This window comes from Macaca mulatta, chromosome 8, assembly GCF_049350105.2.
Source record: "Macaca mulatta isolate MMU2019108-1 chromosome 8, T2T-MMU8v2.0, whole genome shotgun sequence".
Taxonomy (NCBI): Eukaryota; Metazoa; Chordata; class Mammalia; order Primates; family Cercopithecidae; genus Macaca; species Macaca mulatta.
This window is the reverse complement of record NC_133413.1, coordinates 97,046,638-97,065,687: the sequence shown is the minus strand read 5'-3', so window position 1 is coordinate 97,065,687 and position 19,050 is coordinate 97,046,638. Positions and strand designations below refer to the sequence as shown.

Below are 19,050 nucleotides of genomic sequence, written 5' to 3'. Positions count from 1 at the left end.
TACACCATTTCTCCATGACATTCTCACACCTGCTTTTGTTCATTCACCCAACTTTGGCACACTAGTACCCAACTTTGGCACACTAGTACTATTTCTTCTTAAAGATAATCAGATATCTATAGTAGGTACTAAATATGGCCTTGCTTCCTACAGGAGAGATTAGTAATTTGTTCAGAAACACAATAGATGGTAGGATTATCTAGTTCCAAAGCATGTATTCTTTCCACAAAACCATACCATGTTGGCCGGGCGCGGTGGCTCAAGCCTGTAATCCCAGCACTTTGGGAGGCCGAGACGGGCGGATCACGAGGTCAGGAGATCGAGACCATCCTGGCTAACACAATGAAACCCCGTCTCTACTAAAAATACAAAAAATTAGCCGGGCGAGGTGGCGGGCGCCTGTAGTCCCAGCTACTCGGGAGGCTGAGGCAGGAGAATGGCGTAAACCCGGGAGGCGGAGTTTGCAGTGAGCCGAGATAGTGCCACTGCATTCCAGCCTGGGCGACAGAGCGAGACTCCGTCTCAAAAAAAAAAAAAAAAAAAAAAAAAAAAAAAAAAAACAAAAAAAAACCATACCATGCTTTAATAATTCTCCTTTTTCCCTACTTCACTGTAAGTATTAATAAATACATGATTAGAGTGAAAATCAAAAAAGTCTTTGAGTTATTGTCTAAGGTCACAGCAAATAGAGGTGGCTCTAGGATTAGAACCATTTCTTTGTTTCCTCGTCCATTGCTCTGCTCACTCTATTTTTACCTAGGGACACAATAGCAACCTCAACTCTTTGTCCTCCAGCATGGGCTCTTTCGGAAACTCTATGTGGGGCTGGGAATATTTAGGCTATTTAATGAGTGAAACTTTCCATGGCTGGAATGCTGGAGAAGCATTTTGTGGACAAGATGAAAAAAAAAAGATGCTATTTTAAACGTTGCTGAAAGAGTTTGGGCAAAATCCATCTGGCAGACAGACTATTTCTTCCGTTTAAAAACTCATCAAGCACTCCAAACGTGTAACCTGTAGGCAAGTTTAATTAAAACTTGAGAAATCTCAAAATAACCTGACATTTAAATATGTTATTTCCGTTCTGTTCTTGTAGTCTAACATACATATACAGATATTCTCAGGTTCAAATTAACCTCCCCAATCCCATCCAGCCTTGCATAACTACTGGATTACCCTGTGTCCATGACAACGGGAATGTGAATGAAACAGACTCATCCAATCACTGTCCTTCAAATATTAACATCAATTTCATAGAAAGGGAAGAAGGTAGACAGAAGAAAGCTGACTAGATGAATGAGTGAAGATATGGTTGTGACAGCAGATGACAGACAGAATGATATGTACATACATAGACAGATGGGGTAAAATTTATTTCCCTTGTCTTCTCTGATAAAGGCAGAGCTTAAGAGTACCTTAGGAAAAGACTAAAGTTAGTGGTTTTCCACAAAGGAAAAAACTTTGAAATGTGAAATCATTGAGCACATGTTTAAAGATTCCAAATATACTCTTTCTGCCTTAGAGGAGGAATTCCACTGTTTTTTTTTTTTTTTTTTTTTGAGACAAGGTCTTCCTCTGTCACCCAGTCTGGAGTGTATTGGTGTGACCATGGCGCTTGCTGCAGCCTCGACCTCCCAGGCTCAAGTGATCCTTCTACCTCAGTCTCCCAAGTAGCTGAGACTACAGGCGTGTGCCACAACACCCAGCTAATTTTTGTATTTTTTGTAGAGATGGGATTTTGCCATGTTGCCCAGCCTGGTCTTGAACTCCTGGGCTCCAGCAATCTGCCTGCCTCAACCTCCCAAAGTGCTGAGATTACATGCGTGAGTCACCTTTCCAGGGCTAAGTCCATTCTTAAGTGGCCTGGAGAGCCCTGGACCCTGTCATTAATGCTAGGTGCAGGTAAGTGGCCAAGTTTGAAGCCATGACTGGCCTTACACCAGTTTCCTCCCACTTTTTTCCTTCCTTCTCTCGCTTTGGGCATTTTATATGATTCCATTTCCTTTTTCTTTCTTAGCATAATAATTATACTTGTTTTTTAAAGTTTAATGGTTACTCTACAGTTTTCAATATGCATTTTAAACGTATCTGAACCTACCTTCATATAACACTATGCCACTTCACATGTGGTGCCTTACAACAGAATGTTTCCAGTTCTTCCCTCTCAGCCCTTATGACATTGCTGTCATTCATTTCACTTATCAATAGGTTATAATTACCAAACACATTACCACTTTATTAAACAGTTGTCTTTTAGAACAACTAAGAATGAGAAAAATTGTCGAGCATGGTGGCTCATGCCTGTAGTCCCAGCACTTTGGGAAGCCAAGGCGGACAGATCAACTGAGGTCAAGAGTTGGAGACCAGCCTGGCCAATATGGTGAAACCCCATCTCTACTAAAAGTACAAAAATTAGCCAGGCGTGGTGGTGGACACCTGTAATCCCAGCTACTCAAGAGACTGAAGCAGGAGAATCACTTGAACCCAGGAGGCAGAGGTTGCAGTGAGTCGAGATTGTACCACTGCACTCCAGCCTGGGTGACAACAGCGAAACTCCGTCTCAAAAAAAAAAAAGAAAAGGAAAAAGAATGACAAAATATTTTACTTTCATTTATGCCTTTTTAAAGGTCCTTCCTTTCTTTGTGTAGACCTGAGTTTCTGATCTATATCATTTTCCTTCTCCCTGAAGAACTCTAAACATTTTTTGCAGGGCGAGGCCACTAGCAATTGATTCCCTCTGTTTTTGTTTTTCTGACAATGATTTTGTTTCTCCTTTACTTTTGAAGGGTCATTTCCCTAAATATAGAATTCTAGTTGGTAGTTATTCTTGCAACACTTTAAATACCGTACTCTGCTGTCTTTCTTGTGTGCCTTCTAATTTAAAAATCTGCTACAACTCTTATCCTTGTTTCTCTCTATCTTAGGTACTTCCCCCCTCTGGATTCTTCCGAGGTTTTGTCTTTGGTTTTTTGCAGTTGGAATATGATATGCCCAGAAGTTGGGGGTTTTTCAGTTGTTTTGTTTCTTTTGGTATTTATCTTGCTTAATGTTCTCCTAACTTCCTGGATCTATGGTTTTGTATCTGACATTAATTTTGAAAAGTTCTAGGCCTTTTTTTTTTTTTCTTTTTTTTTGAGATAGGGTCTCACTCTGTTGAGTGAGACTCCAGCCCAGGCTGGAGTGCAGCGGTGTGATCTTGGCTCACTGTAACCTGCACCACCTGAGCTCAAGTGATGCTCCCTCCTCAGCCTCACAAGTAGCTGGGACCACAGGGCATGCCACTATGCCCGGCTAAGTTTTTATATTTTTAGTGGAGATGGGGTTTGAGCATGTAACCCAGGCTGGTCTTGAACTCTGAGCTCAAGTGATCCACCCATCTCAGCCTCCCAAAGTGCTGGGATTACATATTAATCATAGTTTTAAAACATTTCCTGTCCAATAACTTCAATATCTGTGTCATATTTCAATCTATTTCTGATGCTTGTTTCTTGGGACTGTTTTTTCTTCCCTTTTAGCATTCCTTGTAATTTTTTTTTTGTGGTTCAAAGCTAAAAATTATGTAACAAATAATATGGACTGAGGTAAACAGGTCTCTAGTGTGACATTTTATACGAATTTGGCTAGGAATCGGGCTGTGTTTAACATTTGGTATAGCTGTTGGTGCCAGAGGCTTCAAATTCCTTCTAGTTCCCTGTCTTTGTTTCCACTGTTGACTGGGCTTAGGGCAGCCTAAGAGAGGCTTCTCAGAGAGGTTTTGCATCTTGCCGCTGTTTCAGCTGTAATTCATTAGTATTATGTAGGACACTTGGTGTGGGGGTAAGGCATGGAGAAGGAGAAACAATTTATAATTCTGTGATTTTCAGTTTTTTGTATGTCCCAATGCTATGACATTCACAGGAGTTTCTTAGCTTTCCATCTCCCTTAGATAAGACAGGAAGGCTTAAAGGGGCTGCACTGGGAAAAATGTTCTTCCCTCACGTGGCACAAAGCTCTGGTAAAGGATTTTTCTCTAAATAGTAGGCCTGCGGTATGGAGAACAAATATGCTCTGGGCATATTTCATGATGATTCATCTTCCCCCACGCCTGCCAGAGCCAAGAGGGGATCTTCGTTGGCTCTTCACCCTAAGAACCTGATGAGGTTCCTGGTGGTAAATCCCACCAAAGTGTGAGTGACTTTATAACCCCGGCCCCCAAGAGTTTCTCACTCTCATGCTAGTCCACATTCAGCCTCCAACAATCTATTAACATTAACGTTTAAGCATTCCTACCAGTTCCTACTCCAGGGGTTTCTGCTGCAATAAGCAGACACGGCTGTAGTTTTATGGATTCACCTCTCTCTCCAGATTTGAGGGTGGTCGTTTGCCCCGTGACTTTAGTTCTCTGACGGATCTAAGAAAACTCATTAATTTTTCAATTGTGCAGCTTTTTCTTGTTGTAAGTACAGGAGTAATGACTTCCAGGCTCTTAACCTGTCAGAGCTAAAACCCTACATTAGGGCCGGGCGCGGTGGCTCAAGCCTGTAATCCCAGCACTTTGGGAGGCCGAGACGGGCGGATCACTAGGTCAGGAGATCGAGACCATCCTGGCGAACACGGTGAAACCCCGTCTCTACTAAAAAATACAAAAAACTAGCCGGGCGAGGCGGCGGGCGCCTGTAGTCCCAGCTACTCGGGAGGCTGAGGCAGGAGAATGGCGTAAACCCGGGGGGCGGAGCTTGCAGTGAGCTGAGATCCGGCCAGTGCACTCCAGCCCGGGCGACAGAGCCAGACTCCGTCTCAAAAAAAAAAAAAAAAAAAAAACCCTACATTAGTATTTTTAACAATTAACAGCCAACTGGAATGCCCCCTTTTCTGCAACAACAGAAGTTGTTCACACTGTATAACAGAAATCTTCAGGCACAGGGCCCATGCAGCTTCTCATATCTCATCGCTTCCAAAGGTCAGACTGTTTTCTCTGTCTTCTCCACCTGTAGAGGCTGTTTTTGTTAATGTGATCCTTCTTTCTCAATTTCTAACAGATTAACTCCAAGGGGTTCAGTCCATTGTGTTATGCTCTTAATGCAGAACATATGGTGTCTTTTTTACACATTTGAAATGCGGTTTTTCTTGTTCGTTTTTACAGACCAACCCTTCTTTCTCAGATCATTGGTAATGATAGACTTTTTATCCACTTATCTTATTCATTTCTGTGTTCATTTATTCCCCCACTCTTTGTTGCTTATTTCTCAAATGCAAAATGCTCTTCTCTATCCCTCCAAGACATAAAGCCCACAGTTCCCTGGCATTCCAGGTGGGGAGATGTATGTGAATGACTCTATTACAGAGCAGCTTATGACATTGAGAAACAGGATGATTTTGGAGTACAGTAGGAGATGAGATTGGATTCATCTCAGGTGACCAGGGCATCATGAAGGACTGGTTTTCACATTTGATGTTGAGAGCTGTATTAGCCAGAGCCCAGGTGGGAAACAGACACACTCAAGTGAGGCAATTGAGTAAACTTTAATAAAGGGATTACTGACAGAAGTGAGGAAAAGTCTAAGCGCACCCAACTGACATGGTTTGGCTCTGTGTCCCCACCCAAATCTCATCTCAAATTGTAACCCCCACGTGTTGAGGGAAGGACCTGATGGGAGGTGACTGGATCATGAAGGCATTTTCCCCCATGCTATTCTTGTGATAATGAATGAGTTCCCAGGAGAGCTGAGGGTTTTAAAGTGTGGCACTTCCTTGCTCTCGCTCTCTCTCCTACTGCCATGTAAGATGTGCCATACTTCCCCTTTGCCTTCCACCATTACCATAAGTTTCCTGAGGCCTCCCCAGTGATGCAGAATTGACTTAATTAAACATCCTTTGTTTATAAATTACCCAGTCTCAGGTAGTATCTTTATAGCAGAGTGAAAATGGACTACTACACCAACAAAAGGTGGCAGTGCATCTCAAATTTAGCAGCAGTAAAGGAACTGTTACTATAGTGAGGCCTGAACAGGAAAACAAGAGAGTATAGTTACCAGAACTCATCAAGAGTGATGGGAATTGCACTTCTAGAAAACATCCATGTGTCAGGAGCTGTAGATTTTGGTAGAGAACTGCAGCCACTGCTAACCTAAGGTTCGGCAGGAAAATAACAGGGGAGATAAACGCTCTGAACCCACTCTCTTCCTGCTTTCTGATTTCCTGTTAGTCTTTTCCAATGACTGAGCTCAAGTGAAGTCAGAGGGCAAGCCTACAGAGGTCAGCTTCCTGGGAAACAAAGGAGCCTGGGGAGAGGTGAAAAGTGTATCTGAAGGAGCAAATGAGGGATACCCAGTCAAAAAGGATTCTGCATTTCTGGAATCTGAGATGAAGGATCTGACAGGATACTGACAGCCACAAGTCTGTGATTTGTGGGACTTAGAGGTGAGAGTTAGAGAAAAAATATATCCGAAACTGAGCCATTTATATTCCCACATCCTGACACTCTCCACACAGTCACCTGGACCCTCACCTCTAGGGAATGATTGCTGAAGCAGTATAAATACTTACAATAGTTGCTATTTTTTTAAACAGATTTCAGTGAAGGAAAAGTGAAACTGGTGGCAAAGACTCACTTTTCTCTCTTACAGCCTTCTAGCAGCAGGAGGAGGAAACCGTCGAACTGCCAATGTGGTGGCCCATGGGTTTGCCAATCTTTTAACTCTAGACAAAAAGACCCTTCAAGAAATTCTAGTGCATTATCCAGATTCTGAAAGGATCCTCATGAAGAAAGCCAGGTACATCCTTTAAAACCCCGTTAGAGATGAATGGAGTTGGTTTTACTTTGTAAACTCTGAAATAGGAAGAACCGTATTATGATTGTGATAAACTTGATCACAGTGAGATAGGCTTAATAAACAACTATTAATGTAGGTACCAATTGAAACTACACAGGTTAGGATAAATTGCAGTTTTTCTGGTAGATTTTGCCAGAACTCTCACAGAGTTACCTAAAACAGCTTTTCTCTGTTACCCCCAGAGTGCTTTTAAAGCAGAAGGCTAAGACCGCAGAAGCAACCCCTCCAAGAAAAGATCTTGCCTTCCTCTTCCCACCAAAAGAAGAGACACCCAAACTGTTTAAAACTCTCCTAGGAGGCAAAGGAAAAGCGAGTCTTGCAAGACTACTCAAATTGAAACAAGAACAAGCAGCTCAGGTAATAAGGTGGAGTGAATGGAGGGCTGTCATGGAGAAGGCTCCAGTCTAAGTATATCCACACAAACGCCTACTCTAATTCCATTTCAGACAATGGGATGATTTGGACTAATATAATACTAATAATTCCTGCTTTATATATAGCATATTATTATTTAAACTGCTGAATTCCCACATATCATCACATTTAACCCTCACAGGATGTTTATAGACGGCCTTAATATACATGTATTTATAAAGAGTATACCCTCATTATTCATAGATTATTTGCAGATTCTATGTTGGTGCATCTACCTACTATAATTTATTAGTAACTTAAAATCAATACTTATGGTGCTTGTGTGGTTATTTGTGGACAAGAACATGTGCAGGGTGGCAAAAAAATTAAGTTGCTTAATGCATACATTTTCAGCTGAGGTTGAACAAAGAGGCACTCTACTTTCTTGTTTCAGCTCTCATAGTATAAATGAGTGACCCTTGGCTGGGCGTGGTGGCTCACGCCTGTAATCCCAGCACTTTGGGAGGCCAAGGCAGGCGAATCACGAGATCAGGAGATCGAGACCATTCTGGCTAACATGGTGAAACCCTGTCTCTACTGAAAACACAAAAAATTAGCTGGGCACGGTGGCATGCACCTGTAGTCCCAGCTACTTGGGAGGCTGAGGCAAGAGAATCGCTTGAACCTGGGAGGCAGAGGTTGTAGTGAGCCGAGATCACACCACTGCACTCCAGTCTTGGCGACAGAGCAGGAATCTGTCTCAACACACAAACAAACAGACAAACAAACAAACAACAACAACAACAACAAAGAGTGACCCTTTTGGGGCCATGGGTTCCACATTTTTGTGCTTTTTGCATGTGTGTGATTTGCTGTTTAAAATAGCCCCCAAGCGGCCGGGCGCGGTGGCTCAAGCCTGTAATCCCAGCACTTTGGGAGGCCGAGACGGGCGGATCACGAGGTCAGGAGATCGAGACCATCCTGGCGAACACAGTGAAACCCCGTCTCTACTAAAAAATACAAAAAACTAGCCGGGCGAGATGGCGGGCGCCTGTAGTCCCAGCTACTCGGGAGGCTGAGGCAGGAGAATGGCGTAAATCCCGGAGGCGGAGCTTGCAGTGAGCTGAGATCCGGCCACTGCACTCCAGCCTGGGCGACAGAGCGAGACTCCATCTCAAAAAAAAAAAAAAAAAAAAAAAAAAAATAGCCCCCAAGCATAGTCCTGAAATACCGTCTAGTGCTTCTAAGTCCCAAAGTGCTGTGATGTGCCTTCCAGAGAAAATATGTGTGTTAGATAAACTTCATTCAGGCATTACAGTGCTGCTTCCACGAGTTCAATATAATGAATCAATAATACCTCAAATTAATCAATTGATCAAATTAAACAGGGTATCTCTAAACAAAAACACACATGAAACAAAGTTATATATTGACCAGTTGACAAAAATATTATGGTTTGAACCATAATATCTCATAGGAACCTAATGCTGTATTTCCCCCAGGAGCAATGGTTCAGTACTTTCTCACTTGCTGTTTGTTGAAACTTTATAGAACAAAACTACATGAATAATAGAATCAACTGTATATATACAGACATACATATGGATATATAAATAAATAACCTATTTTATCAACATTTTCACAAATATTCAATGTTCTTTTTTTTTTTTTTTTTTTGGTTTCTGTATTTATTTCATTCTCATAATTAGTCTATGAGGGCAGATACTGAGAAACAGACCAGGGATTCAGGTTTTCTGAACCTAGTCATTATGTTATCTCTAAAACTGTAGAAAATGGGTAGCTGTGGACCTTTTAGAAAATGAGTAAAGCACATATTATAAACTCAGTCACATACAAAAGATGAAAACTTGCCTTTTCCCTTTCTACACATAAAACACTGTGGTGAAAATTAGGGATCCAATATAAATCAAATGCTTCATTTGCATCGGCATAGAAATAGTAATTTACATAAAAAATGTATGGGAGTAAAGAAATATATAAGTAAATGTGTTAAGAATCTCAGCTTTATCTGTGCACATTCATATCTCGGGCAAGCGTTTCTCAAATTGATCCCAACCAACCATTACCAATAAAGAGCATAGTGTACCTTTGCTATGAAATTTCTATAGCTAGTGCTAAACACAATAGGTTCAAACATGACAGGTCAAGCACCTGTGGGACAAATGGAAAAGATTATACTCGGAAAGGGATAAGTTTCTCCCTGAGTTTCTCCCATGAGCTTAGGCAAGAGGAAACCCTACTTTCTACAGTACTTTTATATGGTAGTGGTTAATACTTTTTTATTAAAAATAAATATTTAAACTTTTATCTCTACAGAATAAGTAAATATTTAAAAAGCAAAAACAGAGTCCTGAGCACTGAGTCTAATAATTTGGAGAGTATAAGGACCAATAGGAAGAGAATTCCTTAGCAGAGACCAAAAAAATGCAATTCAGACTAACGTCATGAGTCAGAGGCAACAGGTCTATTCTCTAACACACCAGAAACTTAGTCAAATGATAGTTAGAAGCAAAGCAGACATGATTCCTGGATTCACTTAATTCAGACAGTCTGTCTTGGTGGTGATCTTAGCCATTGCATGCTAATCAAAATCCAATCCAATGTTTTTAATTATGATTTCAACACCAGTTACTTGTAATTGCTCTTTCCAGAAAAAAGAAAATTCTGAAGGAGAGGAAGAAGGAAAAGAAAATGAAGATAAACAAAAAGAAAACGAAGATAAAGGAAAAGAAAATGAAGATAAACAAAAAGAAAATGAAGATAAAGATAAAGGAAGAGAGCCAGAAGAGAAGCCACTGGACAGACCTGAATGTACAGCAAGTCCTATTGCAGTGGAGGAAGAGACCCAGTCAGTTAGGACAGTTTTACCCAGAGGAACTTCCCGTCAATCACTCATCATCAGCATGGCTCCTTCTGCTGAGGGTGGAGAAGAGGTTCTTACTATTGAAGTCAAAGAAAAGGCTAAGCAATAAATGTTTGATTACCTTTAGATGTGATATAGCTAGTTCCCAAAGAGATTGTACCTAGGATTGTAACTTAAATTAATGAGGGGAAATGACCTGCTGGGACCCTTGAGAAATGAAAGGCAAATCCCTAGCTTAGTTTCTAGGACTTATCTGAGAGTGTGATTTCATGCAGTGGTAATAAGAAGATTATTAAAAGCCATCCCTATTCTCTGTTTTCATTAACTTTATGCAATTGCTATATCTTCTAATTGTATGTAGTAAGTTTCCTTTTCCTTTGGTTCTTTCCCGATAATGTTTCTTCCTCCCAGTTTTATTAGCTTGCTCTTGGCTGTGATGTGATTCACTAACCTTTTCTCTTAATTTTTATTGTGTTTAATTTCTTGTATGGCACTCTTAAGCCTGGCTAATTGTTCTAGGTTTATAAATTTCACCTCTTACATGTAAGGGATATAAGCCTTTAATGTAATAGGTCAAAAATCAGATTATTTTCATTCAAATGAGGTTGATGAGTCACTGTAATATCAAAAAATCCCCAGCAGCTGGGACTGAAGGGAAGCAGAGATCATGAAGCCTTCTGAATGAGAAGTCTAATTTTTGGAACAGTCCCCTGAAGAGCAATGTTGGTCGGCAGTTTAGCAAACTGGCAAAAATCACATTGCAGGAACATATTGGAAAAATTGTACCCTTTGCTAAAGAAATAAACTTCAATATTTTCTCTTCTAACCAACTTAAAAGACACCAAGCTACCTAACTCATCTGGCTCAAGGGACTTGGACTGGAGGATACAGGCTAAAGTGACACTTATCAGAATCTTCCTCAAGCACTTGCTGGAAAAGAAATCAGATTGTAACTTCTTGTTGTTTAAAATTAAGCTTTAGTAAAACAAAGTGATGCAGTTAGGAAGGCAGACTCTACACATGTCAGATTGACATATCCCCACAATTTCCGGAACCTACATGTATAGCTATTTACAAAATCTCCAAGTTAATTGAGTGCACTTTAGGAAGTCGTCCTCATGAATTAGCTAGCATTAGCATAATTACCAAAGTTGCATGCTGTGAGGAGGCTACAAAGGCCAGGCTGATGTTGGAAGTAATAATACATATAGAATTCCATTCTAATAAATGCCATTAGTGTATAACATCAAGTTCTGTGTAACGAGGCTATTTCCAAGTCCCCAAAGATGGTCATTGTAACAGCACTTTGCTGAGAGGGTTTTAACAAATCGTATTAGCCAAAAAGCCTACAACATAGATGCATTTAACAAACCATGTACAAATCAATCACTATAATAAACTGTGTCATTTGATAGAGTCACCATTTTTGAATGTAGTGTTTGAATATCACAAAATATAACAAGTTTTATAAAGAATGGTTGATTTTTTTCAGGATTTAAGGGAATACAGACAAATTGTTAAATAGCATTTATTTGATAAATGGGAGTTTGTATGCAGAAAGAGTGATTGTGTACAAAAAGGGTGTTTTCAAAACCCAGAAAGAAAAGGTAGAATAGGGCTGAAGAGTCTGATAATAGGAAAAGAAAAGGACAAAAGTCCTCAACTTGTGAGCAATATGCTTTCCCCTTAAACCCTGTAATTTATTCAAATGATATTAAAATATAACACCATTGCAATGTATGCTCTTCCCCTGGCAGTTATTCCGCCCCGCCAAGCTATCCTGTTTCAGATAATATCAATGTATTTCCAATCCATCAGACTGAAATCTTAGAAAATTCAAGAACTCTTTTATTATTGATATAGTGTCACCAAATTCTTTTTCTTTTTAAATCTTTCTAATTATCCCTTGTTTTTCAATCCCATTGCTAACACCCAGTACATATTTTCTGTTCAATGCAAATAAACATTCACTTTTTACCTATAGTCTTCTCTGGTCACTGGTCTGCCCTCTCAGTCCCTTTGCTATTGGAAAATAAAATCTTTCTAAAACCCTACTTTTGACCATGTTACTTCCCTGCTCAGTGGCTGTATTAGAGTTCTCCAGAGGAAAAAAAAAAAAAAAAAATAGGGGATATATATCTATCTCAGGCCATTGGATTCAGACTGGAACTTAGACCATTGGTTCTTCTGGTTCTGAGGCCTTCAGACTCAGACTAAAATGATACAACTGGCTTTCCAGGGACTCCAGTTTGTAGAAGGCAGATCATGAGACTTCTTTTCCTTCATAATTTCATGAGCGAATTCTTTATAATAAATATATTTAAATATATATTATATATTATAAATATATAGAGTGATTTATTATATATTTTAATATATATCATATAGAGATATTTATCATGTTTTTATTTATATATTTTACATATATATGATTTATTATTAGAAATTGGCTCACACAATTGTGAAAGCTGAGATGTTCCATCATCTGCAGTCTGTGAGCTGGAGACCCAAGAGAGCTGGTGGTGTAGCTCTAGTCTGAATCCAAAGGACTGAGAATTAGGAGAGCTAATGGCGAAGGTTGCAGCTTGAGGCAGGAGAAGACTAATGTCCCAGCATGAGCAACCAGGCCAAGAGAGCAAATTGTCCCTTCCTCCATCTTTGTGTTCTATTCAGGGCCTCAACAAACTGGATTATGCCCACCTACATTGGGGAGGGCAACCTGCTTTACTCTGTCCACCAATTCAAATGCTGATCTCATCCACAAACATACCCAGAAATAATGTTTTACCAGCTATCTGGGCATCCTGTGGCCCTGTCAAATTGGCACATAAAACCTATCATCACAGGAACCTATTAGTCCTCCTACCAGTTAAATCCTATGTATACAAATTTAATTTCCACTACCCTAACCATATCCTCCACTTAAGTGGGTCTCCTTGCTTTTTCTGGAACAAACCTACCCTTCTTCCTCTAGCCTTTGTTCCTGCTGCCTGCCATACTCTGGAAGTTTGTCTCTCCTCCACCACTTACCTCTGTCCTATACTTCCAACTCTGCTCACATTTTCTCTCTCCCAGCTGCCTCTAAAAACATCATCCTATGATGGTTCTATCTCAAGGGATTATCTTTTGTACTTTCAGGAAGTGCCACAGAGTACAGCATGTCCTCTAATTTCCTCTTAATTATAAATTATTTCTGCTTAATTATAAATTATAACACAGCAAAGACTAGCTCTTGTGCTTTCTTTGCATAATGACAAAAAGCCCAGTTTTTTAAAGGGGGAGAGAATATGAGTAAGTAATACGTGGAAGAAAAACAAATAAGTAATTGACAGAGAAAAGGTGCTTGACTTCACTTGTGCTCAAAGAAATACAAATCAGAACAAAAATGGAATACCACCTTATACCATCTAACTGGAAAATACTTGAAAGCAGATAATAGTACCAAGTGCTGGCAAGTATGTACACTGGATCTACTATTCTAGCAATCTTAGCAAAATTTTGGCAGCACACCTTAGAACTCAGCAGTACCATTTCAGTGTATATATGCCAGAAAATTCTTAAGGATTTCCATAAGAGGAAATCCATGAGGATATATAGCATTGTTTATAGTACAAAGGAATTGGAGGCAACTCTAATATCTACCTCTAGGAGAATGGGGAAAAAAATATGGTGTGTGGGAGTATGGTTGTATTTGTGAGATGAAGTTCTATCTAGCAGTTAGAAGTAATGAATTAGATTTACATAAAGCAACAAGGATAGATATTTTAAAAATACTAGTATAGTTTTTTTAAAAGAAAAAAGAATGAAATCTTCAGTTATACCATGCATGTATATTTCTATAAAGCTTGTCTGATAAAGACCACCAGGAACAAAACTATAGTATGATACAATAAAGCCAAGTTTATTAACATGATGCAACAAGGGACATTATTCAACAGAGAAAATCTGAGTGGCCCACCAAACACAGAAAAAGACAAGGTTACTATAGGATATTGGGGAAGGGGAGAGGTTAAGTGGAGTTTAAATGAAGTGATATTTTGATAGGCTGTAATTAAAGCAAGACAGTATTTAACATCAGGCTTGAGCTAAGAAGCAAATGCAGGGCCCTGTTTCCTTGAAATGGAACGTTGTGTCCAAAACTCTCTTATTTGAAGTTGTGTACCTGGATGCTTTTCTGTGTCAAAATAACTCAGACCCTCCAGGCAAAAATGGAATGTTTCAGTCTTACTGATAAGATTTCAAACAGCACTGGGTGAGGTGGCTCACACCTGTAATCCCAGCACTTTGGGAAGTTGAGGCGGGTAGATCACCTGAGGTCAGGAGTTTGAGACTAGCCTAGCAAACATGGTGAAACCCTGCCTCTACTAAAAATACAAAAATTAGCTGGGTATGGTGGTGGGCGCCTGTAGTCCCAGCTACTTGGGAGGCTGAACCCGGGAGGTGGAGGTTGCAGTGAGCCAAGATCATGCCACTGCACTCCAGCCTGGGCAATACAGTGAGACTCCATCAAAACAAACAAACAAACAAACAAACAAACAAAAAAAAACAGCTATTTTAAAACGAAATGTTTTTCTTAATAATAAGTAAGTAGACAGGAAGCAATTATCAAACATACACACATGCACACACACAAAGTTGAGGCAAAAGAAGTCCCCCATGCTAAGTGTATTAGTCCATTTTCATGCTGCTGATAAAGACATACCCGAGACTAGAAAGAAAAAGAGATTTAATGGACTTACAATTCCGCATGGCTGGGGAGGCCTCACAATCACCGCAGAAGGCAAGGAGGAGCAAGTCACATTTTACATGGATGGCAGCAGGCAAAGAGAGAGCTTGTGCAGAGAAACTCCTGTTTTTAAAACCATCAGATCTCCTGAGACTTACTATCATAAGAACAGCATGAAAAAACCCACCCCGTGATTCAATCACCTCCAACCAGGTTCCTGTCATGATATGTGGGAATTGTGGGAGTTACAATTCAAAATGAGATTTGGATGGGGACACAGCCAAACCATATCACTAAGGTTTAGACAGGCTCAAAATAATAATAACTAGGACTTATACAGCATTTACTGTGTACTATATACTGCTCTAATTGTTGTACCTCTATTAGCTCACTTAATCTTCATAATAGCCCCATAAGGTAATTATTATTTTTATCATCCTCATCATTTTTCCAATGAGGAAAATGAGGCATCTCTTTCCCTAGGCACTGTGAATGCGAAGATTTCCCATGTCCGGATATTGGAAAGGGCTCACCACACTCCACAGAGTATACTCATACACATGTGGAGCTTTTATGTAAAGGCCATGGAAACGATGCAGCAAGAGAAAAAGAGCACAGGCAAGCAGTGGGAGTCTGACAATCATCCCATGAGCAAGTTCCCCAAGGTGGTTACACAAGGATCCGACCAGACTCTCTCAGGGATTGAACCACCAAGATCTTTGCATGGAATCTAGGCTTTGAGAGAGCTCAAAGCTATAAAATCAACAGTGGGCTTCACATACCCCTCTCTCCACATATCAAAGGCATGCTGCCTAACCAATTAGATCACTAGAAAACCTTTAGTGAAGAAATTGACTCTTGGAGTCGCCAGAGTTTAGCACTTTAAACACCACATTATTCTCACTGCCCTTATCTTGGCCAAGAGTCAGAATTCAGACATCCAGGGGTCCCCAGAGATAAAGGGTGTGCTTTTCCCTACTTCTTTCTTCCCCTGCTACTGCTAATCCACATATATCTCTTCCCTGGACTCCTTATAATCCATGTTCATTAATCATTTGACTAATTAATTGATTTACAGATACAGCAGGTCCTCAAGTAATGTAATTACATACAATGTTGTTTTGTTATAACATTAATGAGAAAAAAATAGATTCCTCTCTATAGCCACTGTCTACATGGATTTTACATGTTCTTTTTACGACTGTGTGGGTTTCTCCAGTTTTCTCCTATATCCCAAAGAAGTGCCTGTTAGGTGGGCTACTGTGTCTAAATGGTCCCAGTCAGAGTGAGTGTGGGAGTGTTGTGTGGGTGTGTGTATGTGTTTGTGAATGTGGGTGTGTGTGGGTGTGGGTGTGAGTGTGTGGGTGTGTGTGAATGTACCCTATGATGGATGGCATCCTTTCCAGGGTCAGTTCTCACCTACGTCCTTCACTGCTTGGATATTCTCAGGTCACCTGAGACTCTGAACTGGAATAATTGAGTAATTATCTTGTTTTAATTAATCTTTCTTAAATGTGTGTACAGCTCACACTTACTTCAATGTTTAATATTATAGGTGTCTTGGTCATTATTTTGAAGTTTGGTGATGTTTTTATGACCAGAAATATGCCATGGTAACTTAGCTCTTATTTATACTAATTAGCCTATGGTAAAATTGGTTAATGTCAAGAGAAGACTTATTATATATGAAAGTTCTTCCCCTACCAGGTCTTTCCTCACTGCCCAGGTCTGACCTCAACAATTAATCACCAGAAATACAGTGCAGCATAGGCTGGTTAAAAGAGATGTATCATGATAAGATCTGCAGAGAAAGAAGGAAGAAGCCACTCAGCAGAGGTTCCATATTTTAAATATTAAATAGTTAAAGAAGGAAAACAATATCTCTATAAGAAGTAATTTTTTCACCCTGTGGGCACAAGTGTTTATTTCAACAAGTAATTTCCTCTGATTCACTGAAGCCATCCCAAGTGTAATTTGCTCAAAATTGAGTACAATATCACCTTCTATTTTACTTTTATCTGTGGCCCCCAAAACTCAGCACAACCTATAAGCTGTCCTCTGGTCTTAAAAATGCCCAGCTCTAATTTCATTGTCAAACTACATTAATTTGCTTTTGCTAACTAAAATGTGGTGAATTAAAATAATCATTTATTAGCTCCTGAATTATTTATTAGATTCTATAGGTTGCCAATTTGAGCTCGTTCTTCTGGTCTGGTGGTTCTTCTGGTCTTAGCTGGGCTAATTCATGCTCTATAGTCAGTTGCTGGATTGACTGGGGGCTGGCTGGTATAGAACAGTCTCAGGACAGTCTCAGACGGGACAGCTTGTTTCTAATCACATGGTCTGTCAAGCTGAAAATGGGTACACTGGGTGTGGAGACTGCACAAGGTTCTAAGAGAGAAAGCAGAAGTGAGCCAGGCTCTTGAGGCATAGGCTCAGAATTCACACATCATTACGTTTACACATTCTATTGGCCAAAGTAAGTAACAAGACCAGCCTAAATTAAAGGGGTAGGGAAATAAAACCCACTTCTTTTTTTTTTGTTTTTTTTTTTGAGACGGAGTCTTGCTCTGTAGCCCGAGCTGGAGTGCAGTGGCCGGATCTCAGCTCACTGCAAGCTCCGCCTCCTGGGTTTAGGCCATTCTCCTGCCTCAGCCTCCCGAGTAGCTGGGACTACAGGCGCCCGCCACCTCGCCCGGCTAGTTTTTTGTATTTTTAGTAGAGACGGGGTTTCACGGTGTTAGCCAGGATGGTCTCGATCTCCTGACCTCGTGATCCGCCCGTCTCGGCCTCCCAAAGTGCTGGGATTACAGGCTTGAGCCACCGCGCCCAGCCTAAAACCCACTTCTTAATAGGGGGACAGCAAAGCCACACTGCAAAAGGAGTGGATCCAGAGGCAGTGGAAGGATTCTGGCCATTTTTGCAATCTATCAAACAGAATTGTCACATAAAACACTCAGTTAATGAATACTTTTGTTTGTTTGTTTGTTTGTTTGTTTTTGAGACGGAGTCTCACTGTCACCCAGGCTTGAGTGCAGTGGCATGATCTCAGCTCACTGCAACCTCTGCCTCCTGAGTTCAAGCAATTCTCTTGTCTCAGCCTCCTGAGTAGCTGGGATTACAGGCATGTGCCACCACACCCGGTTAAATTTTTGTATTTTTAGTAGAAATGGCGTTTCACCATGTTGGCCAGGTTGGTCTCAAACTCCTGACTTCAGGTGATCTGCTCACCTCGGCCTCCAAAAGTGCTGGGATTACAGGCGTGAGCCACTATGACCAGCCAGAATAATTTTTTAGTATAGATACGTTCCATGCCATAATTGTGACTTGCCTGTATGAAGAAATATTCGTTTTTATCCAAAATTCAAATTCAACTTGACATCTTGTATTTTTGTTTGCTAAATCTGCCAACCCCACACACAGACCATGTCAAAAGTAAGCAAAACCTTTCTTTAAAAGAGAGAGAACGTGAAACTAGAAATTACTTTTAAATTGCACAATTTCAGCCAGGTGCGGTGGCTCCTGCCTGTAATCTCAGCACTTTGGGAGGCTGAGGCAGGTGGATCATCTGAGGTCAGGAGTTTGAGACCAGCCTGCCCAACATGGTGAAACCCCTTGTCTACTTAAAAAACAAAGAAACAAACAGATTAGCTGGGCGTGGTAACATGCGCCTGTAATCCCAGCTATTTCGGAGGATGACACAAAAGAATTGCTTGAACCCAGGAGGCAGAGGTTGCAGTAAGCTGAGATCATGCCACTGCACTCCAGCCTGGGTGACATAGCGAGACTCTGTCTCAAAAAAAAATAAATAAATAAATAAAAAAATAAAAAGCACCGGGGTATGGTGGCTCACACCTGTAATCCCAGCACTTTGGGAGGCTAAGGTGGGTGGATCACTTGAGATCAGGGGTTTGAGACCAGCCTGACCAACATAGCGAAACTCCTGTCTCTACTAAAATACAAAAAATTAGCCAGGCATGGTGTTCCGTGCCTGTAGTCCCAGCTATTCGGGAGGCTGAGGCAGGAGAATCACTTGAACTCAGGAGGCAGAGGTTGCAGTGAGCCGACATTGCGCCACTGCACTCCAGCCTGGCAAGAGAACAAGACTCCGTCTCAAAATAAATAAATAAATACATACATACATACATACATACAAAAATTAGCTGGGCATGGTGGTGGGTGCCTATAATCCCAGCTATTCAGGAGGCTGAGGCAGGAGAATCACTTGAACCAGGAGGCAGAGGTTGCAGTGAGCCAAGATTGTGTCACTGCAA

At 40.6% G+C, this 19,050-nt stretch overlaps 1 protein-coding gene across 1 annotated transcript in view; it reads left to right on the top strand.

Annotated features, from left to right (window-relative positions):
* Window positions 1–12,326, top strand: part of CNGB3 (cyclic nucleotide gated channel subunit beta 3) — a 160,684-nt gene extending 148,358 nt beyond the window's left edge. Inside the window, exons 16-18 of the mRNA XM_001083646.5 lie at window positions 6,606–6,752; window positions 6,995–7,169; window positions 9,839–12,326. Coding sequence (XP_001083646.3) covers window positions 6,606–6,752; window positions 6,995–7,169; window positions 9,839–10,159 — 643 coding nt within the window. The 3' untranslated portion in view covers window positions 10,160–12,326. The remainder of the gene's footprint in view (window positions 1–6,605; window positions 6,753–6,994; window positions 7,170–9,838) is intronic.
* The last annotated feature ends 6,724 nt before the right edge of the window (window positions 12,327–19,050 follow it).